Genomic DNA, 24,929 nt, shown 5'->3' on the forward strand with positions numbered 1-24,929 from the left:
GACTTCTTTAAGAAGTGTGAGAACTTATTCTTTCTCTCCCCCCTTTCCACTTTCTCTCCCATTCTACACACATACACACATACACACACACACACACACACACACACACACACACACAGAGCAAAGAAGAATAACCCCCCAAAGTCCAATGGTTTAAAAGAAAAATAGATTAAACAGCAAGTACCTCCCAGTTTTAAACGGTTCCACTATTTTAATGATTGACTAGGCATTGCTGGCATATAATTTTCTAGAGCAGCAGAACCAAATACTGTAATAGTTTAATACTAGATCCTACTTGACTTGGATGCTATTTGTCCACATGAAAGTATCACCAGTGACACCTTTCTTGGCCAGTTTCAGCGAAAGCACCATGCCCTTAATGAGCATTTATTATTTATTTGACCTTCAGAGGTCTCAGGGTACGTGCACAGTTATAAAGTCATATGCATAAAACCACCTCTGCAATAAATTAAAATTAAACTAACCATGGCAGCAGTATTCCAGGGGCATAGCTTTACTTACTGTGTAGGCCAGGTGGAAGCGATGAGCTCTGCTCCATGTCCTGAAGGTCAGGAGAACTGGATTCTGTCAAACAAGGAAAGCCAGAAAACCGCAGAGTCCAACAAGAATCACCCTCCAGCCCGTGGCCTGGCAGGAGCAGAATCTAAGCAATGGGAACCATCTAGTCTGTTTGGGAAGCATCAGGCTCAAGTCCAGGCATATTAATGTGGAGACTTTCACATTAAAGGAGACTTCCAGTGAAGTGCCTCCATCCCCGCCAGTTTACCTGCTCTATAACACAGGACAGCCTTCTCCAGGGATGTGCATCTCTACTCCACACACAAGATGTTTTCAGTGGAGCATATCAAAGATGATATTTTCATCATTTGAACATCCTGACAGTGAAGAGCCTAAGATATGCCTTCCCCCACTTAATCAAGGGCTGATTCTGTGAAGAAAGAAAATGCCTTCCAAGACAAATGGAAAAAGCTGAGAAATTAATTGAATGAGCTTTCTGTCATGTATGCACTACTAAGTGTGTAATTTAATACTGAAACCAGAGCCATATTACATATAGTTGGATGGTCAAGTGGTCAATTGCAAGGTTAACTTTTCTATGAAAAATAGCCACAAACCTCCTCTTTTGAGTCTCAGGGAATTCAGGAGCTGCGTCTCCCTACCTTACTTTGAGCTTCCGTTGCCTGCAGTTGAATGGTAATGGGGCCAACAGGATACGCCAGAAGTAGTTGACTTGCTGAAACACACAGAAATGCCCATTAGTGTGACAGAGAGAGTCATTAAAGCTCTCCATGTAAGACAGCTGATAGAAAAATAGCACAAACTTCTGAAAACTGTTTTCCCAGTGTTACGCTTTTATTGACCATACTAGTGCTCAACTAAGTCAGTTTAAGAAGAGACACGGGAGCCCTCCCTACTTAAGGTATTATTTTAAGCTGGTGCTACAGAGCTATACATTTGGATTTCTTATCCAGTACAGCAAATGTACCAGTATTTTTAAAAACTACAAGGCTTTTGTCTTTTTTTTGTTTTAACACAAGCATAACAGCACTATGTAATATTTATACCTCCACTGCTGTTAATGTCTCCTTTGCAGAAGGTTAGAGTAGGTCAGTTAAACAGGCCTGAACTTCTAAGACGAATACAAAGATGGAACTTAATTATCCTGTACAGTTACTCCCTTTTTCTTCTTCCCCTCCTCCAAAATTGTCTAAATACCACACTTGCTTTTTAAAATTTCCTTCCAGTGATCAATTCATAATCATCTAGCTCACAAAAGCAAATGCAGAACTACCCAAAGCAGTCTGTGAAGGTAAAGCCTTGGAGAAAGACCATTTGCTGGAGACTTTATTTCCCTGATATTTTAGGATGAAAAACCAAAAATATCATTCAGTCACATAATACAGTGCAATACAATACATTAGTTTTGGAACAACCCTTCATAGTGTCTTGCCCTTCAGAATTAACAAATTAATACATAAATTAAGAGCAGTTGGAACACCAAGTAAAAAGACACATGCCTTAATTTTTAAAAGCCAGCAAAGCCAAAGTAGTAAGAATAGCTATAAAAAGTGGCTACTCATCTTGAGAGTGCCAAAGGCCCTCATCAGTACCTGCAGTCTAGCCCTCCCACTGCATACCCCTTCAATAAGCTTAGACTCCTCACATCCCCTCCCCCACACCTGCTCAGTGCCCCACTCTGCACCTTTGCTCATACACTCTCCATGGAGTGGCAAGCGGGACTTGCACCCTTTCCAACCACCCTGAGCATCCATTATCTCTACCATTGCTTTGGCACCTGATTATATTTAGCATTTTAGTATATACTGACTCTCAGTTTTTTTCTTAAATCACAAGCATGTAAGGAAAAGGGCACTGCATATGGAAATCTCTCTGGTTGAGGGCACAGAATATCAAATCAGACGGCAGAACACTCGCACTTCTCTGCCATTGCCAGCAGGGTGACCCATAAAATGGGGATAGTGGTAGTACTGACCTTGCTGGGTTATTAAATGAGACAATGCATGCAAATCACTTAGCGCTAGGCTGGTGCTTAATAAGGATTAGAGCAATTGTAGCGGTGGTAACAATCTAAGCCACTGAAGGTATTATTGTTACAATTATGGGAGACTGGGGCCTGAATCTACTACTAATTTGTGTGACATAAGTATTCAATCTTTCTGAGCCCCAGGCTCTTCATCTATAAATTGAGAGAATGGGACTAGACGGGCCCACTTTTTTTAAATCTCCAGCTCTGTCATTGATTATACATAATCTCATCGAAAGCAAGATTTGTAGCATATTCTTTTGCAATCACCTTAGCACCTAGTACATCACATATATGTGGTACATTATGTAAATGAACTAAAAAAATAGTACCACAATTTTAAATATACATATATACGTGTGCGTATCTATTTGCATACCCCATATGTGTCTGCATGTGTAAGAAACCTTCATCTGTGGAGCATGGAGAACTGTGCATATGCAGAAATTTCCCCAAGGTGTGATAAATTAAGAGCTATTTTCATCAGAAGGTAACCAAGAAGATTAATCCTCTGGAAAGCTAGCATTCCCTTAGATAAATCAATGTGGTTTGAGGTACCCTACAATGCCCTGGAGCTCCCCTCCCGTAGGAGTGAGTAAGAAACTGCCCTACACTCTCTGTCTGGGGCTTCAGAACCAGCTTTCCAATTGACAAGAGCCTGGGAGCCAGCCTGCTCTGGGCCTCAGGACTCTGAAGACCCTGGTGCCATCATAGACTGATGGACCTTGCTCACATTGGTCTCTTTGGCTGTCTAATGGTTTTGATACTCAGAAAAGCAATAGATTTTGGAATGATTCCTGGTGGTTTTGGAGCCCACCAGGAGAGTAGCCTCTTGGAGAGTTACTCTTGTAAGTTATAAATCCCTGGCCATTTATTTTAATTAATATCTTTGTATTAATCTCAATTTCTTACCAAAACCATTTTTAAAGCAGTGTGGGAAAGTCTGAGAAGAGCATAGAGAGTAATTTATTATCAAGCTGTTTGTGTTGTTATTGCCAAGAACATTTGCCTGAAAACAAGCTCTTGGTTGCTCGTGAGTGGTTGGCTCTTGCTGTTTCTACAGTAGCTGAAGTCATTGTTCTCTGTGACATCACAACCCTCCCTACAGCAAAGGAACTTAATCTCAGAGACAGAAGAAGCAGTGAGTTTGATGAACTCCTAAGAGAGAAAGATTACATTTTCATGTCTGGTAATGAAAAAAGACAACAAATTTAATAACTGTCCCAGAAATTATATACATTTATTAATTTGAAATTTAACCAAAGTGAACTTAGCATTTTATACACTTGGCCCTATTTGCTACACACACATCTGTACTGTGTTGTTACTTTTTCTTCCACTTCTAGATGTGATACTTCATAAGTTTAAAGAAAGTTATTTTGTCTCTATTACTTTATATGATATAAAGTCTTTAAAAAAGGAAAGCAATTCCAAAATTTTATACATTGTGGCTGATTATATGATAATGACTAAATATGTTACCAAATGTGAAAAAGCTACAAAAAACCAGATTTGGCTATTTGGTAAGCTCAGATATTAATATTGTGGTTCTAATGGCACATAAGAATATTTATCTGAGAGAACTGCCAAAGCATATGAAAAACCTAGATATGCAAAAATTAAAATGATTATATGTGAAAGTAGAGAGTTTCTGCATCAGTGAATAAACTAAATTAAAGTATTGGCATCATAATTCAGAAGGCACTCCTACTAATTGGACTATAAGTGAAAAAAATTCAGATTTTCAGTTATTCATATTCTCTAGAATAGATGCTTATAATGGGTTCCAGTTACTTCCAATAGTTTAATTAAGTGCCATATTGAGACATTTTGTTTTCACTCATTTCAACATTCATTCCAAAAGCTTTTTCTAGCATCATTCACTTCCACATTCATTCCAAGAGCATTTCTCTAACATCTACAGAAAATGTAAATGGAAGTTATTTCCCTTGAGAAACTCGAGAGACAAGTTTAGACTTGAGGGAAGCCAAAACACACAAATACACAAATGATGACTAGTAAGCATAAGTAAGCACATGACTGTACATGTTAACAATAACCAATATGTATTGGTTGATTGCAAGGTGCCAGGCACTGTGCCAGGAGCAAAGCAGCAAGTTATTGTGTTTCATTCTCACAACTCTATCAGATTGTTACTGAGAGTCTCTACAGTTTACATGGACTAAGATGTTAAATGTCTTACCCAAGGTTAATCCAAGTGTTGGGATTCAAACCCAGTTCATTGACCTCAAAGCCCTTAACCTTGAGCACTCTGCAGGGAAAATGGTTTAGCATTGGGAAAAGCCTGGGATTTAGGGTCAGAAGATGTCAAGTCCGCTCTGTGCCACTCACCAAACTATGAGATCTTAGACAAATCACTTAACTCCCTTGAGTCTCCAGTTCTTTTTTAAATAGAATGGGGTAGATGAAGAGGCTTTGTAAGCCCTAAAACACTCTGCAAACATCAGCTGCTAATATTTTCATTCCAACATGCACATATGTAGTGAAGGAATACCGTGTACTATATTATACTAATAAAAAGAGACTTCTTAAAAAAAGATGTTTCATTTTGGAGTCATAAACATTTACTAGATAAGGACTGATGGAGAAGTGTCAGTGTTCATTTACTGCTTAGAACAGTACAGCTCAATTCTCATGGTCTACATGGAAATACACTACTCAATATTTACAATGAAATTAAATTACAGTACTAAGTCTACATACACTTAAGCTATTCTAATCACTAGCACTGACCCACCAGTTGAGACACTTTGAAATAACAAGAATTTGTTATTAGAGCAGTTAGAAACATATCGGTAATAGTTATGCCAATATGTAGCTCATGTCAGAACAGCTAAATGGGAGGGCATGAGGCTTATACTTATATCAGAGGCTTATACTCCCCACCCTCTGATTTCCAGAGTTTTCTAGCATTTCATAAGCAATCTGACACATACAAAGCCCATTGCTCAGATTGTGCAAATGAATTGGGCATATTTAATTTTTTTTACTATTTTTGTTATTATTGTTGTTATGTTTCCTTAGGGTAACTCTTAGTGGTAAAAAGACAATTAATGTGTCGAGCCAGACAGTAAATTGATGTGTGATGTCGGTTTCATTGAAACCATCCTCTACTAGTATAGTTTTAATCTGATTTATTTTTATTCCTGTCGTAATAATACTTTAAAAATATTAATCAAAAATATGAATCAGCACTGTTTTACTTTAAGCATGTTTAAAATTTTCCTAAACTTAAGAAGTTAACATTAATTCAATAATTAATATCATTTTTATTCTGCAATCGAATTAGTTCCCTAAAAGGGGAGCTGTATTGTTTCAATACAAATTTCAACCTATTACCCCCATGAATGTATTTTTCTCCAAATATTGTTGAAAAAATTTTAAAGAAAGATAATGAGTTGAAGAAATAATTTCATTGGAACATAATCACCATTTGGATTCCCTTGTCTCAGATTAGCCAGTGGTAGTTTATTAGCTGAATACTTACTATAAAAATACAGATTTTTTCCCCCACTTTTGTCTGCCTCACATATGAGCACTTCATACAGCTGAAACAAACCAACATAGACTTAAACTGGTACATGAAATAAAAACGAGAAAAAGCTTAGGAAAACAATTAGCAATATAAGATTCTGATATCAGTGTTTTTTTTTTTAAGTATGTGCCAACTTCTCAGGCTCATTAGTCACATATTGGGCTTTACGTTGAGATGAGCCACACCTGTAAGAAGAAATCACTTTTTCATATTATGTCACAATCACAGAGCTCTGTGGGGGAGGCCCTCATTGTATATTTCATCTCCTCTTCCTCATTCAACAAGCATAAAACTGGTTCACTGGTAACAAAAAAGGGGAAGAATCCAGTCTCAGTAATAACCAAAGCATTTTCTGAACAGCAGCTGGGAACCCAGTGCCAGATTCTCTCAACTTCACAGATTGTAGAGCTTGGTAGAGGCAGAAGTTTTATGCTTTCTATTATTTAACATCTATGATCCAAGTTGTGCAATGATGCCATTCTCATCCACGTTCATACACTGAGTAAATTATATTGCACACAAAAAATGTAAAATTAGTCTCGGATTGCTACTTTTTCTTTTTCATGTGTTTGTTTTTTAACTTTATTTGAATATAAGTCAAATGGAACAATGGCAGAAATCTTTTGGGCACAGAGGTCCAAAACCAATGTAAGCAAATCTATGGTCAATGGCCCCTGACCTGCAGAGGGAGCCATTCTGAATAGTTCACGCTCAGATTTTCACTTTGGGGCCCAAGTGATCTGGATCAGTGGTCTTTAATGCCTTAAATCACCAGAAAATTTCTCACCTCTTCCCTGTTCTTGGGCAGCATAAATGTGGTCTACAAATTGCCCTGCTGCTTGTCTGCCCAGTGAAGAGCTCATGATGATCTAGCCCTTTCCAAGTTGGGAAAAATTTTTTTGCCCAAATAGAGCTCACTATTAACCTCTCCTCAGCAACTCAGTAACAACTTCTGATACGCAAATTTAATCTTGACATTCTCTTCCTCAGAACTGCAATCAGCAATAGGAAAGTTAGCTGGGCTACTAACAGGTGCAAAAAAAAAAAATAGCTCACAACTATCATTTGAATGATACTGTACAATTCATAGAGTACTTTCTTAAAAAGTGTCGTATTTCACTTGCACAGTAACTCTGTGAGGTTCATATACAAATACCTAACACTATGTAATTTGTTGCCTCAGTTCACATCTTATAAATGATAAAACTTAGGTTCAGAGAGGTTAAGTAATTTATTCGTGGTCAACAAAGCCCATGGTATTTCTCCTCTGTCTTGCCACCTGAGACATGGCTCTTGGTGTTTCTTAGAACAAATTCCCAGCAATTAAATATGACATTTTGATAATGATACATTAAGAAAGAGGTACAGGATCTATACCTGCCGTTGTCTACCATCAGCATGTTACAGTACTATTATCTGACCAGCCCCTGAGCATACTAGTGTTCTCTCCAAGTGTGTTTCAAACTCCAAAGCTGCATTTAAAATATCATAGATTTCTAGACACTAATACTCAAAAATGACACACAGCCCAGGTTTCTGGCATTTTTATGTTCATCTGCTAGCATGGCATGGTGCCCATTCACAAGGTGATAAGACAATTTCAGGAGGACACAGATGCCAAGCATATCAGGGTTTAGAGTGATAACCTGCAAAATGAAGCAAGCAGCTCTTTTCCTACAATGAGGAGATCCTCCTGAGTCAGAGCACCAAACTATACCTCTACATCTATTCCATTAGGTGAGATCACATTCATTGACATAGAGTAGGACACACAGTGGAGACTACTGTTACTGGTTCAAAACTTTGACTCATTTCTGTTTGTAGGTTATGAAGAATTAAGGTACAGTCCTAGAAAATAATATCCTGCCACCTTCAGCTCAGCTCAAAGACAGGCGCCTGCCATGGAAAGAATGAGCGTTGGATGGAAATTCCCACATTCATTTTCCAATGTCAGGAAGCTCTGTCCCTTTGTTTACTTGTGACCAGTCAAATCACTAGTAGCTCATGGCTCAGCCCTGCAAGAAGGTTCAAGTGTTAGGATGGGGTTGCATTCTCTGTAGATGTAGGTAGGTTCTTTTATTCACCCATCTGCCTGAGAATATAATGATGAGGAAAATATGGTAAACACAAGTTCCAGCAAGCATCCTGTTACTAGATCTTTTTACATGGAACCTCACTAAAGGTACATGATTCAGTCATTGGCCCTTCTCAGTATGTTATTTGTATGTATATATATTTGAGGTGAAGAATTGTTTAAAGAGCAAGAGGGGTAGGTGAGGGGAAAGAAGAAAAACAGCAGAAGAAACTAGAAGGAAAAAAAATTGACAATATAAATCTGTTAATAACTATCCTACAACATTAATTCCTGTGCCCGGTTCTATAGTAGTTCTAAAGCAAACATAATTTTGATATTACAAAGAAATATGTGAATTTGCTTAAATATCCTGTAGTTCTTGAAAACTACATAGCTCTTTGTCTCTCCTTTCTGTATTTATATTTACAAAATATATATCCTGAAAAACTATATGGCTATATATGTATATACACACACACATACATACATATATGTGCATATATATATGTATATTCATAGGTAAATGTGCATATATAGATATATTGTTAGAAACTACATAGACATAGATATGTACCAATATGTACAGACACACACACACACACTCATTAAAAATCAGATTCCACACTATAGTGGGGTCATCTGAATGGTATTTAGTAGGTAGTTACTTTTATATAAGATATTTTCTCTTTCCTCAGTTTATAAAGGATGAAATTAAGTGTAAGATGTTTCGTGATAAAGTATTATAAGAAAATACATGGGGCTTCCCTGATGGCGCAGTGGTTGAGAGTCTGCCTGCCGATGCAGGGGACGTGGGTTCGTGCCCCGGTCCGGGAAGATCCCACATGCCGCGGAGCGGCTGGGCCTGTGAGCCATGCCGCTGAGCCTGCGCTTCCAGAGCCTGTGCTCCGCAGCGGGAGAGGCCACAACAGTGAGAGGCCCGCGTACCGAAAAAAAAGAAAAAGGGCAAAAGGAATCAATACGTTTCAGGAAGGAGGGACCATTATCTGCTAGCAGATAATTCTCTCTGTTCTCTCTCCATCATCTACATATCTATCTATCAATATATCTATACAGAAAAGACGGAAGGGAGGAAGGAAGTTGATAGAGGAAGGAAGGAAGGGAAAATAGATTGAGTGTAAATGGATTCAAGCTCCTTGGAACTTTGTAAGTGTGTTTCTCACTTGAAGGTGAGGGTGGTCTAGAGCTACACCACAAGGAAGAAGTCCTCAAATTTAAGTATGTTAAAGAATCATCACAGGGGCATGTTAAAAGTAGATTCCATGATTCTCCCAAAAAGATTCTGATTTGGCTGGTCTAGAATAGGATCCAATAACCTCCCCTAGATGAATCTAATACAGGGGGTTGAGACCATACTTTGAGAAATGTTGCCTTTAGGAATATTAAATATCCCTTCTAGTCTTATGATTTATCTGCAGATGGAGATTTAGCCCTACAGTTCTACATTTGTTTTGGTGGAAAAGTAGAAGTGCCCACTTTTCTAAAGGACATTACATTTACCAAAGATCTTAGAAACACACTTTGAATTTGTGTATGTATATTGTAATACATTATGTAAACATATATAATTCTGTTTCAATTTTAACCTCAGACCTGAATGAATTCCACACAGCATATCTTTATTTTCTGGAAAGGATAACTGTGATTTAAGAGAAAAAGTCAGTTATAGGAAGAAAAAAAGGGAAAGATGTAGAAGAGGGAACAGAAAAGCTATCTATGAAAGAAGTTGAAGTCACTCTCAATGTGTATCATTTTTAGTTTAGCAAAAGAAACAGGTGAAAACTTAATTACTAAAATATTCACATATTTTTGAATCGTGAACATTTCTCAAACAAATGAAAGAAAATGGGCATTAAAACATAGAAACACATTTGGCCTGACTTATTGTCCCCTCACCCCCATCAACTTAATAAGCAGTTGACATTTCAGAAAAAAATGTAGTCGAGAACTACCAGTTTAACTGAACAATGAACAAGAAGAACTCCGCTGCACAGTGTTTCAGCTCTGCTTTACAGCATGAGTGGGTAACTTCAAATCTAATTAGGATGGGAAATTTTGCCTGAACAAGTCTGAAAAGTATTGAGCAATTTCCTTGCAGTCATGACACTGATTCTGGGTGTGTACACACTTCAGTGATGTTCGGCAAGGCACAGGGGCGTAAAACACCACTGAAAGTGAGCAGGACAAGGGCTAGATGTAATAAAAATTGCAAGGACTTGGAATAACTGGGTGTAAGTCCTAGCTCTGCCGTTCACTGGATTTCTGCCCTTGGTGCAAGTTATTTATCCTCTTTGGGACTCAGTTTTCTTACCTAAAAATAGGGATGAAAATAACTCCTTCCCCAAAATGAAATAAGTTAGGTAAAAAGCTTACCTCGGGGACTTCCCTGGTGGCACAATGGTTAAGAATCCGCCTACCAATGCAGGAGACACGGGTTCGATCCCTGGTCCAGGAAGATGCCACATGCCACAGAGCAACTAAGCCCATGCGCCACAACTACTGAAGCTGGTGTGCCTAGAGCCCATGCTCTGCAACAAGAGAAGCCCCCGCAATGAGAAGCCCGCGTACCGCAATGAAGAGTAGCCCCCGCTCGCCGCAACGAGAGAAAGCCCCTGCCGCGCACAGCAACGAAGACCCAAAGCAGCCAAAAATAAATAAAGCCTACCTCGGTGTATGACCCACAGCAAATTCAAGTTTGCTTATCCATAGAGATTACTTTTAGAATGTTGAAGATACAAACAGCCAAATAATCAGCAGACAATGGAAAAAACATCATGGAGATGTTTCTTATGTACAGTACTGCTTGTAACTGAAATAGCAATTGGTTCTAAATGCCATGCTGGCAAAATATGTGGGAGCAATTAATACTTGGCTATTTTTCTGAGGGGATTGAGATGTTTCTCTCTAAAGATTGCTTTCACTCTAGCAAGCTAATAATGGTGGGTTAATATGATCGTATTTTGAGATATTAACTGATCTTTCTTACCCTGGACATCCTCCACATTACCCTTTCTGCACAATTCATCATCTTCCCAGTGAGGGATTATACAGTTAAGAAAGAAATAAGAGTCAAAATCTCAGCTTTGAGTTCCAAGCATAGAGACAAATAATCTTGAGAAAGAAAGAAAAGACAAAGGATTCTGAGAGAGAATTTCTTGAAAATTACAAATAAAAAGCCTTATGGATGTAAGGGAAGAGAGTTTCTACCCAAAATAACAGAGTTGGAAAGGTTAAAATATAAAGTAAAAATTTATTTTTCCAATACAAAAAAAGATCAAAAACTTCATCTGGATTGAAAGAAGGGGAAGAGATGGATGAGGACAGAGGTGGACGGGGAGGGATTTGATCATTAAGGGAGAGCAGACTAATAGGGCTGAGCTATAGTTATGGGGTTCTTGCTGGCCGCTCCCCATTCTCCCTTCTCAAAACAGTTTGTGCTAATCATGGTGTCCCTGTGGAATAGGAGCAATGAGTGAGTAAGATATCTACAGGATTAGGTCTGAGGACAGACTCTCAGAAGGCAGGCACCAAGCATGGTAAGGGAAAATATTCAAAGAACCTTTAAGATGGATGCAGAAAAGCTGAGAGGATTTCAGTGGACAAGAGGAAACATGCTTTGGAACCTGACCAGATGCCACTCGGATCGTACAGCTGAAGACCACATGATAGGACCACAGATACTGACTACAGATGTATCCGAGAAAGGTTGAAGCACCAAGACTGAGAATGAAGTAAACCTCAGGGAAGACAGAGTGTGGACCACAGCCTCCACGTCAAAAACAGGTCCTAGAACGCCCCTCACAAGAAGGAAAGGATGAAGAGAAGAGGAAGATTCCGGAATTGACTGAGTGCATCTCCAAGAGACTAAGAAAAATTGAGAAGGCTGAGATTAGCTTGAACTAGCAAGGTGACTAGTTTGCACAGGAATCATAAAGTTCCATTGGTTCCTTATAGAGTTTTTGTCTATATTTGTTGTTCTCTAACACTACAGCCACTGTGACACACAGCCAACACCAACCTTGTGGAATATTGTTACCATAAAAGTAGATCTAGCGCATGTGTAATTATAGAAATAGAAAAGAATTAAGACTATTGCAGGGGAAAATGGAAAGGGAAGGAAGGAAAGTTGCTATCGCTATGGCAGCAGACGCACAAATGGCCTTCATAACACAGCGTCTGACATGAGCATGCTGCTCAATTGTTCAGCTTTAAAAAGTATAATTATAGTCATTGAAAGAATGGTTTTTATTTTTGAAACAATATAGGTAGGTATTTCTTAAAGTTGAAGTCATGCTTCTATACACTTTAAATTATTCAGTGTTTATACTCTTCCCTCCCCTGCCTCCAGCCACTTCCTTCCCCCCTTCCTCCTTCTGGGAGGTAAACATTGACAGTGATCCTATAGAAAATTATTTCAAGGGAAAGCTGTCATTATTTTTGTCACTGTTAATGCAATGAAATTATATTTTATAAGTTTAACTTCACTCCCTCTACTTTGTCATCACAGGCAAAAGTTGTGTTTCTTCAAAATCCTAGATTCAGTAATGGACCTTGTTAATGCCCCAGTGCTTGACTTCTATTTTGGTGCAACAATGTCTATCCCAAATCTTTTCTGTTGCATTTTTTAATTCCCTCTTATCTCCGAGGTTCTAAGAATGGCTAGTTGGACTCTCAGGGAGTGCCTTAATTTTACCTCTTTGCTGTTTCTTCTCTAGGTGGGCTTAACTCCATTCATTCATTCAATCATTCAACAGTTGAGTGTCTCCTATGTGCCAGACCACAGACTTTTTTACTTTAAATTCTTTAAGAAAGTTAATATTTGAATGCCTTCATTCATTTTACTATTATATTTAGCTAATCAGCATCTCTATTATTTGCTTAAGTTGGAAAGCATTTAAATGTTTTAATTCATGTTCATAATAATAGTGTCCACATCCCAGGCTCCTAATCACTTCTGAAATCATGGCCACTTACCTGTGCTGTAAGCCATTGAAACTTAGGAAAAGTAGGTTCTTAAAATAAAGATATAAATTAGATCATAAAAAGCTGATTCAGAACCATACCACTGGGCTAGAAAATACGGCAAGTAAATTAGACTCTATTTGTTGTTCATATACAGGTTGTAATGTGCAAACCCTTCAGTTGTGCAGTGCAACAACTCCAGGGGGCACCATTCACAGCAATCAGGGTAAAAATGGGATTCCTGGTATTATAAAGAATGGTGGACTTGCACAGCCATTCTACAAACTCTGCCACAGCGACCCCTTCTGTTTCTTCTTTCTTGAGGAGAGAACTTCACATTTGTTTTCTGTGTTTATCAATAGTTGACCCTTTTCTCAGCACAGGAACCGATTTATGATTAATTTAAGCCAGTCCCAGTGGTCTCACTCCCCTGTCAGTCATGGTTTAAGTAAAGAAATGTGACCCAATAATGGTACAAGTAAATCCCCTGATGGCTTCTGAAAGGGTTTTCCTTAGAAATTAAAAGAGACATGTAGAATAACAGTCCTCTTCTTCCATTGGATGTTGTCTAGTCTCTAGTGACATCTGAAGCTGTAGTCCTGTAATGTAGAGGAAATATCACTATCAAGACAGTAGACACCCAAGAACTTCCCTACTCACAAATTTCTATTGAGAGATAATAAATTGCGTAGTACTTAAGCTACTGTTAGTTGTTGCTTCTTTTATTTGCAGCCAAAAGCATCCTTAATGAAACCATGAATTTGGCTACTCCACTCATCAATGTGGAAAAGGTGGAATAGAAAGGCTCTGTAACTTCTTGTAGTTAGTGACCAGGAAGTGTAGAAACCCAGCTTTCTGATAGCCCCACCCGTCTCACAGGGGACTGCAAGTCAATGACTCTGAAATTAGCAAAGACATGGTTTACATTCAGTGTTCACCAGCTATTGTAGGGGGGTGGAGAGACTTACTAAATAAATCAACTTTATTGGGGTTTTTTTGTTTTTTGGGTTTCTTTTTTGTTTTGTTTTATTGTTTTTTTTATTGTTGGTTGATTGGCTGTGGTAGTTGGGAGACCAGAATATAGTCTGGTCTCATGCACCGTATTTGATTCACATAATATCCCACATGCATCCAAGGGTTTATTCTTTCCACTTCCATAACTAACATCCTGGTTACTTATGGTTCTCTTCACCCTCTCTTCACCCAGATAGTTGAAAATCCAATTGTTCTGTAAGTATGACACCTCTTTAGAAAACGGAGGACAATATTTATACATATTCATGGTAAGTATTCAGCTACAGCCCAGATTTCTCCTATGCAATACAACCCAAACTTGTCATTTTTGGAAACTGTAATAATAACAGCAGTGACAACCACATTGGAAGCTGACATTTTAGATAGCAAACAGTTGATATTTAAAGATGCCTTCATCTGATTACCTGTATACCTATGCTAAGGGGAAAGAATGGCTAAGGTTGCAATCCGTTTCTATGTTTTACATGATCTGAGAGCCATTCTTCATATCTTTTGTCCCCTAATAGAAGCGAGTACCCAAAGGGGGTGGGGGGGCTTTTGAGTTTTAATGCTCTAGTCAACAGGCACATCAGGTCACTTGATAATGGTTGGCCTGGCAGGGGTCCAAGGCAGGGGATACTTCATAGGTATCTGTGTGTCCTCACGCCAGTGATGACGGTGAAGTATGGTGGAGCATTTGTGTATCAGCAAGAAGAAGAGGGAGAAGAGAAGTATGGACAAAAAGGGAAGGTGAATGAAAATTACTGTCTGGGAAAAAACACAGTATTTAGTGTTCTCAGAAGAATTTTATTTTTCTTCTTTTGAATTAAAAAAAACGCACATGGCTTGTGGCCTTAAGGAGAGAAGCACAGGAACAAGGCTGCTTTTGTACTCTATTAAGGTTGAGATTAAAGTCCCTACTGATAAACTGAACATTCTTTAAAAGTGACCAGAAGCAAACAGTGTCTGTTTGCTGCTACTTTATTACAAAGACACCACTGAGAATAGCTAAGAATATACTATTTGATCTTTAACAGGTTGACCAAATGATTGCAGTTGGCTCCAGTACATGAGATGCTTTCTGCAAATTATTGTTTCTGGTTATAAACCTTTATAATATCTCAGAATGAATTATGTATGTATTTCATGTTTTCTTTTCTGTTATCAGCCTTGATGTTCTCATTTCAAGTTTCACCCTAGCCTCCTAATAATGCAATATTGAGGCCATTCAGACACTAATTATGCCTCCGTGGCTTTTTTGAAATGACTAAATCAGCATCAGTTCTATAATTATCATTAGCAAGTTTGTATCAGTAGCTCACATCACTTGAAAAGCTCAACTTAAATGATTTGTGAATGTACTCATCTAATACATTGAACAGTCTCTATAGATAAACACAGGTGCATGCATATTGCTTTATGTAAAGTAGAAAGTCTGTACATGTATATTGTATGAAATATATTTTCAATGCAATATTAAAACATTATTTCCATAGCTTGAAATATTAAGCTACGCAGAGACATCCGAGATACCTGTGCTTTCAAAGCTCAGTTGGGATGAGCAGTGTAAGGAAACAGAAAACTATTACTCATACTTAAGGCTAGATCTGATGTCTTCCTCATTTTCCAAATGTTCAAATAGGAATCTGGCAAAGATGATTGACAGGAAGAAGTATCCAAATGCAATTCCTCTGTATTTTCATTGTTTCTGTTCTTGAATTATTGATATTGCCAGTAGTCATTTGCCATGAAAAGAAATCAAGTATGTATGGTAAGCACTTCCTTGAAAGCAACACTTTTATTTTTTTAAAAAATGTTTATAGTATGCCATTTTTATAATTTAACAAAATGGCAAACTGATGGGGAAAATAACTGCAGCAAAATAAAAGTGTAGTGTAAATTAATTCTGTGGCTAAATACACAAATGCTGTGTGGAAACATATTATGGGGTGGGGAGTGGGCAGCAAACACCAGCTACTGAGGGAAGCTGAGAAGATTTCTTTGTATCACTTAAATGGGAAAGACTCACCTTAAAACAGGAAAACCTGATAAGAATTTCTGAATTTGGGGCTCTTTAGGAATAGTGGAACATACATCAAAAACTAAGCCATTGTACTTCCCAGTGATGATCTTTTTTTTTTTTTTTTTCCCCATACCACCTAATACTAGATCCTTGTTTTGTACAAAAAAAAAACTTGTGCCAGGCTGTAGTATTTTATGACCTACATTATTACCCTCTGGGTAGTGAAATGATGGTGCCAAACTAATTATTGCTTTGTCTAATTTTAAATCCAGGTCTATGGAGATTAACAGCTTGCACATTAATTCAAAGCACCAACAGCCCACCTAACCTCATGCCGTTTTAAATGAATTAAAAATCCTGTTTAGGAAACTTTAATATACTTTAAATGAAGGAAATGTGCATCTATACTTTTATCCAGTATATAAAAACCAAGTTCACTTTGCTTATTTTGCTTGCTCACACATACTCCAGGGAGGAACTTTTCTTATCTTCAGGCATTACTTCCCTTGAAAATGAAATACCTGCTAAGCTAAAAGCACAGGCTGAGTGGAACTAATGGTAAAGTGGCAGTGATGGTGGTGGGTAGGGGGAGGTGAAATAATGAGAAGAAAGACTATGTTCAGGTTGAGGAAGGAAAACATTCCGTTCCAACGTATTGTACCTTTTTATATCTTTGACATTAAATGAATGCCTTTAAACACACTGACATTTTGTTATATTACAAAATGAATGTGTAGTATTGAGCAATCAATACAGATAGACCATCTATAAAAAAGGCGAGGAATCATTTCACCAAACCCTACAAGAAGGATTGACAGTTTGAGGAACCAGAAAATGATAGACCATTGCAGTAACTTCCCAGCCGGTCTCCCCATTTCCAGTTCTATTAGCTATATCTTCTTAAAGCAGGTCTCAGACCTCATAAATCTCTGGCATCAAAACCTTCCAGAGCTTCCTATTACCTACCTACTGAAATGCAAACCTCTCATCCAAGGACAGAATGAAGTTCCTCCATAATGCATCCCCCATTCTCATTCCCATCCTTATTTCCCCCTTTGTGCCTGTGTACAGCAAAGGCTCAACCAAACTAGATTATATGTTGTTTCCTGCAAAGGCCCCAATAGTTTCCTTCCCCACTGCCTTTGTGAATCCCTATTTCCTCTACTTGTCAACTCGTTAATTTCCTCAATAAACATTTAATCACTAAATGTTTATTGTCACTATTTTAAGCACTGGGGGGGAAAACAAAAGCAAAACCAAAAACAAAACAAAGATGGAAGTTACAATGATTGCCTGCCCTCCAGAAGCTCACAATCTAACAGAGGGCTCAAACACAAAGATACTTTTTAAATGATGTGATAATGCAGAGAGAGAGAGAGAGAGAGAGATACAGAGTCTGAAAAGAGCCCAGGGGAAAGATACTGAAGTGCCCCTAGGAAGGCTGGGAAGTCTCCTTGGGGGAGATAGGTGCTGAGAGTCTGCAGGGAGTTAGCTCACAGAAAAGGAGGGCAAACCAGGTTGCACAATGAAAAACAAGGCACAAAGGGAACAGACGACGTGGTATATGCAAACTACAAGCGGTTTTTTGTATTGGAAAATAAAGATTAAGACTACAAAGGCCAGGAAAACTGCCCTCTCCTTCATGAAAGAACCCGTATCTTTTGGACAGAACCTCTTTATGAGTCACTTATTACTGTAGTTCAACATTCACTTTGAACTATATTTATCTGTGCACATCCATAAAATGTTAATGTCAGTTTTCTTTTAAATCCTCTGCAAGTTTTAGTGCAATACTTTTAACCACAGTAAGCGTTCAGTATGTGCTTCCTAAATGAGAGTCATGCAAAATCAGGCAGAGGTTGCAGCAAATATACAAAGTACCACCATTTAAAGAGTGAATGAAAAAATATAATCCTCAGGTTACTAGAAGAAGACACTTTTGCAAAACCAAGAAAATATCTCTGGTGAACCTATCACAAGATTTTCTGGTTGTCTCTCCACTGTAGGGTTAGATCATGGAGGAGATATATGGACCACTCTAATACTATTTGACAGTACCTGTATTCAAGTGTAATTCTAACAAATTGAGTAATTTCACAAAAATGAGGTCAAGGTCTTCACTAGTTTTTTTTTTTTTTTTTTGAGGAGGTGGGATAGTGCATAAGAACTTCTCAGTAGTCTTAATTGAAGTGCAAATGAAGATCCTTAAACTGCAATTTTATGGAAACATTAAAAAATTACTGTGCCAGTAGTTTGCATTATTGTAAGACTAACTTCAGATTTTGTGAGCAATATGAAAAAATTATGTACGTCTAGTAAACAGCTCTAAGTCTTGGAATGTTTTTTGAAACAGTAGTTTGGAGGAAGATATTACTGGTTTAATGTTTATTAAAATAGTTAGCCCTTGAGTTTGAAACTAAAAAGCAGTTTTAAAAGTTAAATTGAATTGTGTTGAGCATTTCTTAATAAACCAAAATTATAGAAACTTGTTTTTCTCTGTAAAGCATCTTGTCACCCGCATCTCCCTCATCTTCTCTACACCGTCTAACCTCATCTTTTCCTTTCTCTTTCCTCTCCCGTCACATAGGTAAAGCACATCTTTGTGTTTACCCTGGGTCAAATTATCCTTAGTCCAGTGCAGACAAACACATGGTCACCTGCAAAACCCCATTCAGTATCACCTTGCTTATTTCCCTACCCTTCACTTTGATTGTTGTTTATATGTGTAGTGAGAATAAGAACAGGAATAAGTAAATGAATTTTTCCCTCTGAATTAGCTTGAGAGTAACACACACAAACACACACACACAAACACACACACTCATGAAGGAAAAAAGGATACTTAACGTTTATTTTTCTTTTGATTTTCTTGAAAAGCCCAAGTCAGAATATACTGTGTATTAGAAATTCATTATATATATCCTCTCTACCTTAAAAAAGTAAGAGATAAGCAGTGTATATAATGCAGTGGGAAAAAATTAGCACAGTTTTTCACTGAATTAACTGTTTCCTTGACTAGTCAATCAGCTTTCTTTAAAGACAATTTCTTGTTTTCATGGCATCACAAGAAAAGTTTTGTAAAATATGTTATAGAGGTAGGTGTCAGTTACAACCAAAAACATTTCTTTTGAATAAAACTTAAAAAAATATAGATAGAATACGGTGACTATTAAAATGCTACTTAATCGTATTACGTTACAAATAGTTTCATTAAGACAACAAAAACTAAACGTTGTACTAATTTTTCAAACAAAGAATGAATCTTTTTGAAAAACAAAGTTTCATATTCCTCTGCAAAATGTAATTGAAGGAAAGCAAGCTTTATCCATACCTAAAAAGAAAGAAAGAAAGCAAACTAGAAATGGTGGGATGACAAAGTCCACTGTGGATTTTATTAGTCGTGCAAATCCCATAATATTTTATTATATAAGCCTTTTTTTCCTGGGAGTATATGTAATTTTGGACACTTTGGAAACTCTGTGTAAATATAAGCAGTGCTCTTTTGAATAGATTCCTTTCTTTGATTCCAAGTTAATTATGTTCATTTGTATGTTGAACAATGGATTTTATAATCTGTATTTCAAATGAATATATAAGAGAATTGAAAAAAGTACTACTTATCTATTAATAAACTTCTGGGAACCACACTTTTCCTGCCCCTTTTTAAAAGTAAGGCTTATTTTGTTGTAAATATTGAAAATGAATTTCTTTAAGTCGATCGTCAAAATACATTGTGTTTTACTCAAGTGGTCATTCCATTATTTCTATTTTATTCAGTATTTTGGTTTACATGAGGAACTGTAAATTCAGTACTAGGAATTTAGTGTTAAAGGTTGATGAGCTTTGAACTTTTTTTTTTTTAACAAACAAGGACAGAGCAGTTTTGCTTGAATTGCACAGAGGACATATCATCAGCATTCTCCACATGGGCAATAACTGAAATTATAAATTCTTCACAGTTGTTGTTGTTTAATTCATCTGTACTCAGTCCAACAGTGACCCATAGATACTTTCCTACACTTATTCCTTTGTGGTGAAATCCAATGGGCAACTTCTCATAATATCATTTTCAAAGCTATCTTGTAAAATATAACTAAAGTGGCTTCAGTGTTCTCTGTTAGATCAGAATAAAGTTCTGTTGTATTTTGAAGCCTGTTTTTAAAAAAAAAAAAAAAAACACAGAAAGGTCAAATCTATTCCAAATAGAGATTTCATTCCCTAGAAATATTTAGTAAGATTTTGAATCACCTTTTCTTGTCTTTTAAATTCTGTTATCTACTTAGATTTAACTAAAATCATTTTTCTTTCTCTTGTGTTAGGTAAATGCATCCATTCAATAGCTAACCGTAAGGTAAGAAAATCACAGAAGGAGAATGAAATTAATTTCGCAGTATATAGTTGGTATATTTTAAAAGCTGCATTTCATCATCTGGAGAGCTGTAATTTAGTCTATTAAATCTATAGCTGAGAAGCGGGGGGAAATGTGAATACCGTTCGTTATGAGGAGGGTCAGTCCTAAACAAGTATGTTTTCAGTTCCAGCCTTCACAGATAACATTTTCAGCTTGATGGGCTCCTGGTCCAATATTTAATTTGCCTCTTTCATTCTTAGCTTATTTGAAATATAGAGGACCGGATGTCCACCAGGCCAGAGTATAAACTTACCATTTATCTATTAAAGTCCTATTTAATGTAAACGAAGAGAAATTATTACCCCACTCACTCTCTTTCTCATTACAATTTCTAAAGAACTTTGCCGGGCACATTATCTCGTAGACATCATGATCAAATGTTATTGTTTTGCTTTATTATCTCAGTTGGATGGTTGGCTAGTCTAGAATGAAATAGGTTGAAGGCAATACTCGCAGCCTAGAAGTCTGAATGAGGCTCCCATTCAAATGATTCTGGTTGTTTGGGGGTGGGGCGGGGTGATTAGTAAACCAACTGAGCTTACACTGCATAGTAAGCGTCTGGATGCAGCACATTTACATCTAACAAGAGACCCCAGAAAACGTGTGCGTGTTTCTTAAACCTTATGTTCCGAACAAAAGGCTATCTCAGCAACAGACAATCAGCACTGCACCGCTCCCTGGGATGCAGCAACACACTCAACTGCACATTTCATTCTTCTTCAGCTCCCAGCGCCACAAAGCCCCTACTCTCTTCCCACTCCTGGGTCCCTAGATTGCTCCATAGAAGGGGGTTGGGAAAGCAGAAGCCTAACGTCTGTGCCTGCGCACCAGCCGCCCGCACCAGGGGCCCCCGGGCGCTGCTTTCCCCTGCCCGAGCCGCCTGGGGGAGGTAGGGAGGGGAGCCAGAGAGCGGAAGAGTGGACCGCACACCTAGCCACTCCGGATTTTATTGATTCACAGGGCAGCGGGGGAGGGGAGCTGGGTTAATTCGGATCCCCCCCCCCCCGCCCCGAAGTTGCCTCCTCTTGGCAGATAAAGTCATTTTCTGGCTGGTGCTGGGGGCCCAGGGGAGAGTGCGGGCGAGGTCCCGGCTCTCGGGGCCAGATCCCGTCCTGTGCGCGAGTCTTGGGGGTGGGGAAGGCTGAACCGGCCGCAGCTGTCGAGAGGGCCTGGAGCGGGCGGGGAGGGGCGGCGTGCCGGAGAGCCCTTTAAGGCGGGTTAGGAGCGCTAGGGCCGGCCGGTCACGCGTGGGAAAGAAAGGCCCCTTCCCTCCCGAGGCGTCGCTCCCCTTTCCTCAGGTTGGGCCGCCTGAGAGTGCGGGCCGGCAGAGCTCCCGGTCCCCGCGCTCGTAATCATGACCTCGGGGCCCCCTCCGGGCCGCGTGAGCGCGTTGGCGAGGCTGGGCGGCCGCCGCGGCCCCGGCCGTGTAACATGACCCGAGCGGCCGGCCGGCCGGCGCGGCGCGGCCATTGAGCCCTCCCTGCCCATGAATCTCTGGCGCGTCTCTAGCTCGCTCGCCGCTCGCCTCCCGCCTCCTTTCTCCCCCTCCAGCTCCGCGGGCTCCGTGCGCCTCTCCCTCTCCCTCCCGGTCCTGCCGCTGCCCGTCTCTCTCCACTGCCCGCCTCTCGCCACTGCCTCCCGTCTTCTCTCCCTCACGGCAGCCTCCGTCTCTTTCTCCCTCTCTCCTTTGAAAACTGATCTTTGGCTCTTAGTGTGAAAGTGATTTGAATTTGGCTCGGCGGCGCTCTGCGCCTGCGCCCAGCCTCTGGCATGCTGGCTCCTTCCAAGCAGCTGTTTTGGGTTTGAAATTCCAACATGGCAGAGGCTGCAGTCCGTCTTCCCTTCAAAAACTTGGAATGATTTCAAATCATAGGCACCTTCACTTAACCCTAGCTTCCATTCATCAGCAAACACATCGGATCGATGCTACGCTAACCTATCGGGTTTTCGCTCCGCGCGTTCAGGTAAGAGGAGCTTCGTAGTTTTCCACCAGCTGTTTAAATTTGTTTTTGTTTTTGTTTGTTTAATTTTTAAAGAATATAAATAAATTCAAGACCGTAATGAAAAGAGATCTTCGAGTTGTGCCGTAAACATTAAATTTAATTTGCACTCGTTTCTATTCTACGCCAACCTGCTGTCTAATTTCTCTGTACAAAGTAGCCCCGAAACATTATAATGCATATTTTTGCTGCTTAATCATTGTAACAATAGTGTGGGATTAAGAGTTCGCGATTGCAAGAATCTCGTTTTCCGCTATAATGGGCTTACTTATTACTATCTTTTTTACTTCAAAGATAAAAAATAAGAAAGCGGAGCCATAGGGTGGGGCTAGACTTTCTTCGGGAACTAACTTCTAAGTAAATAAGAAGTGTAAATAAGAATCTTGCACACACAAAAAGTTGAGGTTAAATTACAATCTCGTGGCTGGAGGAACGTGAATATGTCAGAAGATCGGTTGCAGAAAAATGTAAGCACATCATCTTGGAGGGGGTACAGCGTGGTGGGCGTATTGTTGGCAAGGAACGGGAGAGAAAGATGTATAATTTAATGGTATATACAATCCACTGATCCTATTACCGTCCTCCCCGGAGCTCTTGTTAGTTTCAATGGGAGTGAGTGAAATTGACATGGACTTGCATTCCTGGTCATGTGCTTTTTTTCCTTTCTTTCTTCTCCTGTGATCTGAGATCCCCTTTTTGTTGATGTTGCTTTCCCCCTTAATTATATGCATGTAGGTTAAATGAATACCTGACGAAAGGGCCCACGTTTCAAGGCAGTGACATTTGATAGCTGAGAGGAAAAGTGGCTTTAATGAAAAGCAACCTTTGGAATTCCTGCTTGTGAGAAATCCAATTCAGCTTTTTGTGCTGCCAGCAAGAAATGATCAGTAGCACCAGTGTTTATGGTATGTCAGTTTTGGAATTTACTTCCTTTGCATCTAACTAGGAAAGACAAATTAAATAGCATGATAAACCCACTGAAGACTCTGCTTGGGAAGGAGCTGCTCATGATATATAATTCCTTTTAAAATATATATATGTATAATGTATATTTTAATCTGTCAAAATGCTTGTTTGCTTTTGCTATCGCTTGTTTGTATATTTCAGTTTTGATTAATAGATTGCTGGAGTCCACCTTTATCGGTTTTAGCTGTAATTCCAAAGTTGCATGTTACTAGTAATGCACTATATAACCGCTGAAGTCAAATGGTATGTAAATTAGTTAAACTCAGTGTGCAGTTTTTTGGGGGAGGGGGCTGGGTGGAGAGGGGAGAGGGCGGGAGTGCGGGGAAAGACTGCTTACTAATGAAAGTGTATGTATATATGTACACACACAGAAGTGGATGAAATTTTTTTTTCTCTATCTATTAATGCAATTTGACTCTCTGCTCTCTCAATGATTGCACTTTGTGGAGTAATCACTTCTTCTGAGTGTGTTTTTTTTGGGGGGGGGTGAGTGAAGGGATATCTTTTCCATGAAAATAAAAAATGTATTTTGATTGCTTAAAGTCCTTAATGCCTTTTAAGGAACAGTGGTAGGGTTTTGTTTTGTTTTTTTCCTTGCCATTCACTTGTCTGCCTGTCAGCGCTTTTTACTTTTAACCTGTGACAGAATTAAATAAGCAGGCACTGAAATTGACTTTGTTTGAAATCTCTCTTTCCTCTTTCTTTACCAAAAAAAAAAAAGAGGTCAGATAAATGGAGTGAGAGGGAGTTTTCAATAGCTCTTGTGACCGTGTGTACACTTTGTGATATTCAATTAAGACTAGGAGGGAGCAACAACAAAAAGATGTTAAAAAGTATTTTGCATAACCAAAGGATATGTCCACTTTAAACATTTTTTTGTTTTTGTTACATATAACCCCACCACCATGCATTCACCCTGAAAAGAGAGAAAGGAGGAAAGGAAGAATATGAAAGAAAGAAATAGCAGTAGAGATAGCTGCCAGGGGTCTGTAATGTGGCCGTGGTTACTGGTCTCTCATAACACAAATGTGAATACAAGGAAAGGGACTATAAGAGCCGATGCGCGACAGACACTTCTGGTTGGACTCTGGTGACTGTTGAGCTAAACACACACCGCTCTTACATGATAGGAAGGATTTGATTGAATTTTGCATTTGGAACTTGTTGACTTTGAAGCGATCAATAAGAAGACTGTTTATTTTAGATGCACATAATTTGCCCTGAGAAATGTTTTAAGGAGGAGAGAGCACAGCTTTTTTCCCCCGGAGCTGTTGGAGCGAATGGGATTGCCAGATGGGCGATTTCCCTCTGTGATGTTAAAGCTGTAATATATATTCAG

General features: G+C 38.9%; 1 protein-coding gene across 5 annotated transcripts in view; it reads left to right on the forward strand.

Moving 5' to 3' along the window:
- The first annotated feature begins 22,357 nt into the window (after positions 1-22,357).
- Positions 22,358-24,929, forward strand: part of FIGN (fidgetin, microtubule severing factor) — a 118,151-nt gene continuing 115,579 nt past the window's right edge. For 2 of the 5 annotated variants that reach the window (XR_009520159.1, XM_060016672.1), the window contains exons 1-2: positions 22,358-22,588; positions 23,360-23,529. Coding sequence is in view for 2 of the 5 variants with exons in the window: in XM_060016672.1 (XP_059872655.1) it covers positions 23,505-23,529 (25 nt within the window). In the remaining 3 variants the exon portion in view is untranslated. Of the gene's footprint in view, positions 22,589-23,043; positions 23,092-23,359; positions 23,530-24,929 lie in introns of those variants that run through there. The other 3 variants (XM_060016673.1, XM_060016674.1, XM_060016675.1) reach the window with 3 other exon arrangements.

This window comes from Delphinus delphis, chromosome 7 (genome assembly GCF_949987515.2).
Source record: "Delphinus delphis chromosome 7, mDelDel1.2, whole genome shotgun sequence".
Taxonomy (NCBI): domain Eukaryota; kingdom Metazoa; phylum Chordata; class Mammalia; order Artiodactyla; family Delphinidae; genus Delphinus; species Delphinus delphis.